Genomic DNA, 11,819 nt, shown 5'->3' with positions numbered 1-11,819 from the left:
AATATATTAAATAAAATAAATAATAGACTAAAAATTTGGAAATATACACAATAATGGAATGAAAATATAAATCAGTTGATTACGTTTTGACAGGTCGAAACGTCGGTATAAATAAATAATTTTTGTTTATTTATGTTGTTTCTTTGCTGACCGCCCCTCCCACCCCCACCGACCATCTTCTTCAATCAGTAAATTCTTTAACTTTGACGCTAGATTATTCATGTTTTTTGTTGTTGTTTTTTTTAGTTCTTGAGGCGATTATAGGCGCACCCCCCCCCTCCCCCCGACCATCTTCTCCAATCAGTAATCTACGTTCAACTATATACACCTCATTAAAGATTTTACAGTCACTCAAAGTCAATCTCGGTAAAATACGTTGCGCGCTTACATAACATAACCTTAAATTAAAATATTTCTCACTAATTAATGTTTGACATTAAATTTAATTTTTATTTACTAGTAAAAAATACAAAGTGGACAATAAATTTGAATAGTTAAATTTAAGAGAAAAAAGATCATGCATTATCATCTGAAGATAAAAGATGGATATCTTGTTTTTGCTGTGGACTCGAATAAAAACAAGCAATAAAGTTATCCGGAAACGACTGTAATAGATTGTCCTCTTGTAATAGACCGCCTTCCGTTGGATGGTGGCTGTGTATTCGCGTGTATCGGCATGATGTATGTGACAGAAACAAGGCATTATTACCAACAGCCAACGTAAACAGACAGTACCGACTGTATTATACTTCCTTATCAGTTCTCTTATCACGGCGGCCATGTTGGCCCCTGACAAATGTTCCTCCCTGTTCCCCTCCCGTGTCCTCCTCGCTCCTAATGGTTTTGCCAAATTGCAGCAGACAGTTAAATTGGTCTGGGCTAATTTTACGGCCGATTTGCCGCTCCAGGAGTAGGTTTTTGTTTGGAGGATTTGCCTCCAGAGAAGTTCTCCATGGCTAAAACTTGGTTGTTGCGTGCATGAGGGCGTTAGTGACTTCTTCATTCTTCATTTCTAAATTGATTATTTATATTTCAATAATTAATTCAGCAAGAATGGCATTGGAACGTCCATTTTAAAGTCATCTGCGTTCAACGAAGGCCTTTTTCCCTTAACATTGCATTCTTTCATCGTCCATTTGTATGTTCATTATTTTAGCGATTTTTATAAATATAAGTTGTTTTAGTTAATATAATGTTAGGTTAATAATATATTAAACAGAAGTCCTAATCCTAGCGAGGTTGGTAAAAGTCGTATAAACCAACACTGTTTACCGCCATCCTTAGATAGTTGCACTGAACTACTATGAAAAAAATATTTTGATGAAAGAACCATGTAGATTTTTAAATGTTCTACTCTTAGAGTGAGGAGTATGATGGAAAAGAGTAAGACGTCAGAAAAAGTGAAGCCAAAAACACGGGCGTGGTAGGTAATTAGGAACCACTAACTGCCTGTCTTTTGTTTCAGTTTAGATTATATTCGTTGACATCCTGTTAACAATAATGTAAATCTGGGCTCCAAGGGTCCATCAACCTATCCTTTTTTCTTCACTTTCCCTTTGAAGGAGAGTTGTGTATGCAATCCTCCTAATTTTACTGTGTGGATAACACTTAGCCTATTACAATCAGTTTCTTACTTATACTACGTTTCCAGCACTTTCAGGAATTAGTATTTTTATAAATAGTGTATGCGTTCCTTCAGTGGGCTGGTTGTATCTAAGCCTTCCTTCCATCCCTTAGTCCTAGTTCAATTGCAGCAGGAAACGTATGTGGATCGCTTCTTGTGTTGTGAGATCCCTCTATACAATACAATAGTCTGGCCTTCAAGAGTTTGGGAGTAAACCCAGGTGGTTGAGAATAATCCTATCTCTGTTATTTCCTAGTATTGGTTAAATATTGTTATTTCCCTATCAAGTAGATACTGAAGCTCCAGAGGACCCATTTGTTTCATAGATTATAGCGGTACTTAAAAAAAACAATTTTGAATTCAATATTTCTCGAGTGTTTAATGGAGAGCGGTAGCAACCTCCTACACTTACTCCACTTCCTAAGCCGGCGACGACATATTTATAGAGTGGGACAGGATAGTTGGTGACAGCGCCTTCCCACAAAAAGGATTATTCATGGACCTCTTTGTTTTTTGTCGCCGGCTGAGATCCTCTTTATCCTGCCTTAGGTCCTTGTCGCCCTATTTATCCTCCGTTCTCCTTCCGTGTTGGGAGCCCTTATAGCCGCTATTCGATATAGTCCCCGTCAAGAGAACATACCCTCCTGTAAATCATCAACAGATAGCGGGTTAAATCATCTTCTAGTAAACATCGTTATTACTGAAGGTTAGGAGGTTATTCTTTGTAACCCTATAGGCCGGAGATAGCTGTTCTTTACTCTCGTGTTTTTATTCTTTTAGATTAGATTTGTCCTCCTATTAGTAGAACGTGAAAAATCACCGAAGTTCAACACATGAATATTTAACTACTTGTTTTAATAGTGGTACATCTGATAATTTATTATTTATTTTTTTCGTTCCCCCCTGACGAAATACGTAATTGAATACATGCATACGTAGGTAGGTATATGTATATCTAGTACTTTGTACAAATATTCAATTACTTATTTCGTCAGGGAGTACGAAAATATATATATATATATAAATAAATAAATAAATTATCAGATAATCAGCCCCTGTGGCCTAATGGATAATTTATTTTTTATATTGATATGTATCGTACTTGTACCGTAGAATTGCGAGGGTCAAGTGCTATATTATTTTTGGCTTCGTATTATTTTCATTATTTTAAAAAGAAACAGAAGAAACTTCCATTAATCCTCTAAATAGGACATTAAGATCCTGCCATCAATTGGCAAACCCAAGAAATAGTAGGGGTCTTAAACCCCAATTATCTGAGGTCAGAGCAACAGTAGTTTGCTTATGTGCAAGAAATTGAGAATGAGTGAGTAATCTACACCGCACCTAGGCGAAGGGGCAGAGGGAAAACTAAAGCAGAACCGGACCTAAATTTTCATCGAAAACTTAAATAGTCTACCATTAATCATCAGCCAAGTAAAACCATAATATCTTTTATTTTTCTATGTTATTATTCTCCCATTCAAAAGCAATAGTTAAAATTAATTTCCTAGCAATACTAATCCAGATTATATTTTCCAGTAAGTCCCACATATGGTCAGTTTTGTTTTGTTTAAATTATTCAAGAATTGAAGTTTTATTTCCCTCTTTCAAAATACTTAATTCATTTCAATTCGTTATAAATACAGTCCACAAATCAGTTATACCAGCTTACCAATCAGTTATAATTAATTCGGATAACATCTCCTGACATTATACTCACAATTGACTTCAGGGAATCCCTGAATTAAACTTACATTTTTATGCATAGTTCTTTTTCTTTTATTTATCAAATTTATTCTTCTTGTGTTTTCCCATGTATCATGTCTATTTTTAGTCTATAAACTACTTATATAACATTAATTCATTTCTATTAATCCTATTATTTATTATCAATATTTACAAAGAACTAATCCCATTGTTCCTGTTTCCATTTCCTGGCATCTTTGTATTGAATGCGTTTACTAGGTGACTAGAAATTGACAACTTGACGATTTCAAACTTAGATCCTACTCTGCGAAGTCCATTACCTGAAGCAAACTTTAACAGCATCGACTTGAGTGCGTGAACACTTAAGAACTACTTAATGGTTCCATCCTCAACTTTGTGCCTCCCTTGTTTAGAAAGTTCTAGCTCAAATTGCATTAGGAATATCGAAGTATAATGATCTAAAACTGTTAAAAAATTACATTGCACATCGATTTGTATTCCATTGTTTTATTTAAAAAATATAATTTGATGTGTTTAAACAACAGATGTTTTTAATAACATGTTTATATAAAGGTCTGAGTAAGACTGTTATAACCAAATCTGCAGTGGGTTTATATTATTTTGTAGGATACAAAGTCAAAAGACGGAACCGCTGAATATTCCTGCAATTGTGAATACACTGCAGATCTGCCGTAGGAAATGCGTAGAGGAAACAAGAAACAGGAAACAAGCAGAAGTTAAAAGGATTTAAGGACCCACTTGGAATAATTGAATCGCCTCCTCCAAACTGCTAGTTGCCTCGACGGAATAATTCCTGGAGAGTGGCTGGAGGCAAAACAACAACAGGAATTTTGGACAAGGCCCAACAGGGGAGGTAGCCACTTTATTGTCGCCATTTATTTTTATCTTTTACTGTTTAAAAGAAGGTCCTAGCAACCCTTCGCTTTTTGCAGCTTCATTCCATATTTAGGCTAGACCCTTCCTCTGTATGTGCCGCAGCATACAAACGACGCTATATCAGATCCAGTTATACTGTTATTTCACGATTACCATTGATTTTAACGACTGGTGTTCATAGCTACTAAAATATATTTATATTAATATATATTATTTACTAAAAGAATCAATAAACATTCTATTTGTGAAGTGCACATCAATTATCATATTGAAAAAAAAAAAAAAATTGTCTGGGTGCCAGTCGAACAAGGTGTCTAATTTATTGGTGATTCACTATTTATTAGGACTATAGTTAGTGATGGGCAAACTAATAGCTAATATGATCATAGATACGATCCTTAATCATGAATGAAACATTAATAAATAAATATCTTTCCATGGCAACTCTAGCTATTAGTATTAGCTATAGCTAATTTTTGCCCAACTCTGACTATAGCTAAGGTTCTGTATACAGTAGTAATAACATTAATTTGGGTACTGATAAATAGTTTCTCTGCAATTTGTGAACTTTTCTTTACCGTCATCCAGGCCATCTTCTTACAATTAATTACATTCGATTAACATATAATCTTCTAATGTATAAAAATAAAATAAATGGTGTATAAGGTTAGACAATGAACAATAATTTTAAAACAACATGAGTTATAAGATTATTGATTTAATATATTGATTGTTTGAGAGTGGTTTATATTTATTATTAACACAAACTTCAATGATCCACTTTTGCTCTCAAATTTGTAATAAAAAAACTTCAACGTTTCGGCCCTTAAGCCATTCTCAACGAAAACAACCTTAATCTTTGATGTCATAATTCATTATAGTGTATTTTGTGCAGGCTTATTGATCATGCCTTTTATAAACTACATTTCATAATTTCATAATCCTTTCATAAATTCATAACAATATAATCAATAAAAAAAAATGTTATTTAGGTTAACTGTAAATGTTAAATTGTACTAAATTAAAATGTTAATGAGGTTAATAGAAAAGGAAAACAATTTTTGTAGAATAGTTTTGTATTGAAATTATGTGGTTTATATAAGACATGAGCCATTAGCCTGCTATAAAGATAATTTAATGAATCATGACATAAATTGATTAAGGTTGTCTCCTTGAGAATCGCTTAAGTGCCAAAACGTTTATGTTTTTTTAAATTAAAATTTTAGAGTAAAAGTGGATCATTGTAGTTTGTGATAATAATAACATGAGTTAGTTAATTTTCTGACCTTATCCAATTCTCCGTTCCTTCTTACTCAGGAATTTCCAATGGGATGGGACAATTTTTTTTAGCAAATGAAGTTTTAAGAAAAAATCTTACGAACAACTTTTTTATATCATATATTATCAAACTCATAATATTCTAAATCAAAGTTTGACTTCTCAATAACTGGTGCGCTTACTGTAAATCGCCTATATTCATAAACACCTTTTTATGATGTTTTACTATTTGTATATCAAAGGCATGATAATTCCAATAAAAATAATTAAATGGTTTTAAAATTCAATTTATCCCAACAATCCGTCATTCTCCTCTGTAATTTTGTTCTAATGTTTTTTTTCGATTATCTGCCCCGTTTGCAGACTACTATTAAAAAAAAATAATTCTACAATTTTTGCAAGAGATACTCGATAAAGTGTTCCGGGTAGAAACTATTTTTGAACTACTCCAGGACTTCTCAAATAATTAGTCTTTCAAATGATATCTCATTGTGCTTATTTGGAATTAATGTATGGAATTATCAATTTAACAAAAATGTATGTGATGAAACGTGGGCTTGAATATAATATTTAAAACATTATCGTTTGATTAAAAAAAGGATAGAAATTTTAGATATTTTAAGCTTTTAGATTTAAAAAAATCATTTTAAGATTAAAATTTATATAATAAAATACGCACTTTCTGTTATTTATGTTATTTGAACCATTATATTTTTCTATCTATGTCAAGTAATTAATAAAGTCACTAGGTACTATCGGATTAATAGTTTAAGAAACATGGCTAATTCTTATTTAAATTAATATATCATTTTATTTTTAATATATCATAATTTTTATGAAATTTTAATTTCCTCTTATTTTATAATCAATTCGAAAGTAATGTCTTGTAGTTGAGCTACTAAAGGTAACAACTTAAGTAAGTCTAAGTCTAAGCCTTCATTATAGCTAAGTTGTTAAGTCGGTTTCAATTCTGCACTTGTTTAGTGGCAATTCAAATTCACCTCATTACAATTACTCCTAGGTTGTTCCTTATAGCTTTTGGGTATCTAAGATAAACATTATGTTGCCAGACATCTGCATACGACTGAACATATTGGCCATTGCAGAGGGACTGTTGGAGCAGCTGTACTGTCAAAGAGCGACACCTCGCTATGACGAGGAACAACGGCCATATGTTCCTCAGACTAAACATGAGAGAGCACTCAAAGAGAGGACCATTTGGTACGCCGAGTCGCCTTGGGATAGGTCGGGATGTCTCTCTACTATTTATACCTGTGTTGTCTTAGACATTGATCGAGGGCTCATAGTCTCCGTTTGTAACCTTCTTAGGGGAAGCAATTGTTTAACTGTTAATGATGTACATTTTACGATATATATATGCAGATGATTAATCCTAGAACATATGAAGCTACTAGGAACATTTACATTTCCTTATATGTTCAAGAAATACGTCGATGTTGGAATCAAAATTATCTGTAGTAAATATTTACTAGACGATTCAGCTTACCAAAAAAATCTCTGAATTTTAAAATTTTGTTTTAGATTAAATATTGGAAGATCGTTGATAAGCCGCCAATACTATTAATAGACTTAGCAGAGTAAGTCATAAAAAGTTATATACACTCCAATATTACTCAATTTTGTTATAAATCCCATTATTTTAATGCCAAACAATTAAAAATAAATAAATAATTAGGGAGAAATTGTTATTGATGTAAATGGAAAAATATATTTTTGTTTAGTAAATAATTAGAAATAAAATAAACCTGCAGTTCTCCAAGATTTTTATGCATTCTAATATTCCATTCTTTAAAAATAAATATTTAATTTATTTACCTTATTTTGATAAGGTATTATTTAAATGTAAAATAATTGTTTACAAATAAAATGTAAATAAAAAAATTACTAAAATAAAATTTTGATAATCTCCAAAAGTTTACATTTTAATATTACTCCATACTTTTATATAGAAACATTTCTTGAACAGTTGAAAAACATTATATACCTGAGACATTTTTTATTTTTGTTCAAAATAAATAAATTAAAAAAATCTATACTGAAGGAAAGGAAAAACTATTTCATAAATAGAATTGTTTTTTTTCAACATGTTATTTTAATTTCAAAAATACTTCAGAAATAAGTAAATTAAAAAAATTTATATTCAAAATTCATAAAGGTTTAAGATTACATTCTTTACTTATTACACACTCTCCTTACTTAATGGGTTTCTTGATATTAATTATATTTATGTCTATAAATTTTTTTAAAATAAAGTTAAACAAAAACACAACGGTATATGTTCATTTCATGAAAAACCGTTTTGGACAAAAAAAATACTCCATGGTTGAAAAACTATTCAGTGATATTTTGATTATTTTTCTAAATTTAATCATTTATAAGAAATAAATGATTATACTGTAATATCAACTGTTACAATGGATTACTTGGTTAGCTTAAAATACTATTAATTAATTACTTGAAGTAAACCTGGGGCCATAAATTGGCAACTAATGCCGTGACAAGTTGCAGTATCCTTATTATTTATTACTTTCATTAATTAAAATGTATGTCAACTGTTAGTGGAAGGCAATCGGCTGTTACTTTACCATATGTTCGGTTCCTAGCTAGGCAATTATTCTATATTAGGTAGTATTTTTGTTACTGTTATTTTCTTGTTATTTAAAAGTATTACTTTTACATATTCAATACAATTATTTAGCAGCATTCAACCCTAGTTAAAATTTTTTTAAAAATGTTTTATGATTTTCTTTACAAAGCTTAGTTTAACTTTAAAATTTCATTTATTTATAATTCGATATTTTTAACGATTTATTTTAATTTCCATTAAATATACTCATGATAATCGCTTCAATATCACTAAGTTAAATTGTTCAAGACATATTTTAAATCAGCATAAGTAGAAACTGGACAAGTTTCCTGTTTTGTCACTGTCCAAGGGCAACTGCTAATGAATATGTACAATATATTTATTATAAATAATCAACTCATTTAATTTATTATGTGAATAATTACCTTTCAGTTCTAGTACGACAATACGATAAATTATTTGCTGAATGATAACTGAGTAGCTGATTAATTTATATTAAATAGTGATCCGGTTCTGACAACGGACACTAAGGTTATACATTGTACATGTCTCTAAGTCCAGTAGAACATTTTTTTTCTGTAACATTACTTCACAAATATTTACCTATAATAACTTTTAAAATTTAGGAATTCTGAAAAAGATAAATTTTAGGTATTCACACACAAATTATTATAGGCGATTTCAACTCGCAACAGTCGTGGCTACTTTAATATCAGACGTTTTTTTGGAGATTAATTCTCATCAGGCCCTGTATACAATATAACTTTCAAAATAAAACCATACTTATGACAAACATCACATGGCAAATCTCAACTTTTCACAAGAGTAAGTATTAAAAAATTTAATTTGCCATTTTTTTTTGTTTAATATTATGTAATAGCGAATAACATACTTTTGTACTGGTAATATTAACGATAAATTATGTATATAAAATTTACATTAAAAAATTGTATAAATAAAATAATTCTTAATTGAAACTTTTTCGACTTATAGAATAGGTGGAAGAATTTTTGTGGAAACATTGTTTCTCAACTTCCTATTATATAACTCCTCCACTCTTTAATTGCAAAGTTCCCTGAGTTTTAAGTAGTAATTTTATTTTCATTCTACATACAACATCAATCACTGCTTAAAGTAATCCACCACCATGGTCCTCAGTATAACCCTGCAATAGAATCAAATTTCATTTTTTTTTTTAGTCTTCAAATTAGTTAATAATTAATAATCTTAAATAAACTTTTTAAGGACGTCCTTAGAAAAAAAATTGGTAAATTTACAGATATTAATTATTAATTATAGTTTACTTTTACCATTACAAAAGCTCCTCTTATATCTAAGTTTAAAGAAGTTGGATATAACAGACAACATAGAAAAAAATTATTCCTTCCAAGATGTTTTGTGTGCTGATCTCTTTTTACAAATTGCATATTAGTACTAGACCTAACTTCCAATAATTTATAGTGATTTGATACCTCGTTGTTTAATATTTCTAAAATCATGAATTATAGTAAACATATAATTTTATTGTAGTATTGTATAAATTTATGCTTACTTTATCTAAAAAGGTACCGAAATGAAATTTTATACTTTTCATAGTACACTTTACATTTTTTAGTGCCTATAACTCTAGTTTAAGATGTTCTTACTGTATGTCACGATTTCACTCTAGGAATTGTTAAACATTTTCATGAAGAAATTATTATTTATAATTTGTAAAACTATCTAAAAGAAATTTATAATGTTATTGTCTGTAGTTTTTATTCTTTTGGAACATTTCTATTATTATTTATTTTAAATGTCATATAGTAGTTTGTATTGTAGTATAACTGTAGTTTGTGTAGTAAACAACTGTATAAGGAACCTATTTTGTGAAACCGTGTTTGAAGTTCTGTTGATAAAATTTTCAATTTTATCTCAACGTAAATCCAACGAACAGCGTACATAAAACTTACGTAAAGCGTACATAGTGAATGATGTATTTTGTATTTTTATTTACATTACCAGCTGTTGTTTAATATCTGTGAATTTAAGTTACCACTTTCTTAATTTATAACTTCACGCATTCTCAGCTAAATAGAATACGTTTTTAATGAATATAATTTTTCGCGGTAGCCATTATCTACTACTGATAATTGCCGGTTCTCGCCTTGCAATTTTAGTACGAAATCGACTGTTTTTAATTAACAATACTTCTACTTCGCCGCAAAAATATTTTTTAATTTGCAGGGGTAGCAATTAAGACAAGAAAGTTGGCAGAGGAACTGTAAAGGAATAGCTGTTAGGTTTAACGGTCTCTTAATTCGGCCCAGAACGGAACCGTGTATAACCTGTGATTATACGGTGCGTGCTGGCCGGTGCGTGAGTGTAGCGAGTCGATACTCTCCAAGATCGATATACTTGGGAGGCGAGGGTGGTCTTGGGGTGGTGGATTGGTCAGTAATGGTGTTAGAATATGGAGTTGTTAGGCTAAGGTAAAAGTTGCGTTTCAATTAGGAACGTTCAAAGTAATCTTCAGTTATTTTGGAAAGCTAAAATGAAAATGAAATTTCAGATTTTTTTATTGTACTAATTTTTGGAATTTCGGATTTTTTTTCTTATCCTTCATTCAAGAGTAATAACAGTTTTACTTCATACATACATAATACAAGAAATTTGTTATGTATACTTTACTGCGTTTTTTCTCTTTGTTGCCTTGTGGCATTAAAAGATGTTAAAGGAATTTTTTTTTTCTAAGCCTCATGGGTGCGTGGGGATAAAATCATGATGAAAACGGGTTGAAGGTAGCCTCTTATTCTGCATTCTGGTAATGCATTTTAAGAGGGGGCTGAGGAAATTTGATTATTTGGGAAGGGGTAGTCTGTACTTTGTGTCAGTCTGTTGGTGATGGGGCTCACCAGGTATGTTAATTCATATAATGATATATCACAATCGATTTTTAATATTTATATTATTATCCTTCAGTTATCTATGTACAAGAAAGAATATTTTGAAAAATATCGCCATCGCCAAGTCTTGCTATAATGATCTGCGAACAACTCAAAAACTATTTGTACGTATAGGACTACTTATTTTTATTCAGTTACATTCCGAAATGTTACAGCAACTTTTTTACTAATGTTGTACTTTACAATTTTCCTGGAGTGTCTCTTTATATTATCTTTTCTGTAATTTTTTTTTTCTCTATAGCGACTATGGCAATGTCGATTAAATTTATACGCTAATGTACCCATTAAACGGGATTTCAAATTAGCTATGTCTTATCGTGATTGAAATAGCTTGACATGACTTTTTTGCTAAATGTTCAAAATTGTTTTTTGTAGCGTACCTTTAATAATTTTTGTTATAAAGTAAAAAATAAATAAACATAAATTGTAAAAGAGTTTGATAACTAAATTTAAAAAAAAGGAAAAGTATTTCGTTACATTGAAAAAAGAAATTCCGGAAATAAAAAGAGAGTATGAATATTGATGATTAGATTAACAACAATTTTTGAAAAAATAATTTTTAACTATTTGTCCAAATCATGGAAGATGATGGCTGATTTATATGTGAATGTATTCATTTCAACTGTAAGTACAATGATTAGTAAATGTATTGTATCAGTTTTAGTATGATTTAAAAACACAAAACATATTAAATGGGATTTTTAAAATCCTCTTTTCAATAAAGAAAAGAGTATTCTTAAAAAGTGAAAAAAAAAAAATG

At 30.3% G+C, this 11,819-nt stretch overlaps 1 protein-coding gene across 2 annotated transcripts in view; it reads left to right on the top strand.

Moving 5' to 3' along the window:
• Window positions 1-11,819, top strand: part of LOC106685969 (roundabout homolog 2) — a 319,586-nt gene that overhangs the window by 286,796 nt on the left and 20,971 nt on the right. Inside the window, exons 1-2 of one of the 2 annotated variants that reach the window (XM_067050737.1) lie at window positions 3,875-4,205; window positions 8,790-8,939. The exons of the other annotated variant lie outside the window; for it this stretch is intronic. Of the exons in view, the coding sequence (XP_066906838.1) occupies window positions 8,900-8,939 (40 nt within the window). The 5' untranslated portion in view covers window positions 3,875-4,205; window positions 8,790-8,899. Of the gene's footprint in view, window positions 1-3,874; window positions 4,206-8,789; window positions 8,940-11,819 lie in introns of those variants that run through there. 2 annotated transcript variants of the gene reach the window in all.

Source organism: Halyomorpha halys, unplaced genomic scaffold, assembly GCF_000696795.3.
Source record: "Halyomorpha halys isolate HHAL.00 unplaced genomic scaffold, Hhal_1.1 Scaffold761.1, whole genome shotgun sequence".
Lineage (NCBI taxonomy): Eukaryota > Metazoa > Arthropoda > Insecta > Hemiptera > Pentatomidae > Halyomorpha > Halyomorpha halys.
This window is presented reverse-complemented; position numbering and strand designations above follow the sequence as displayed.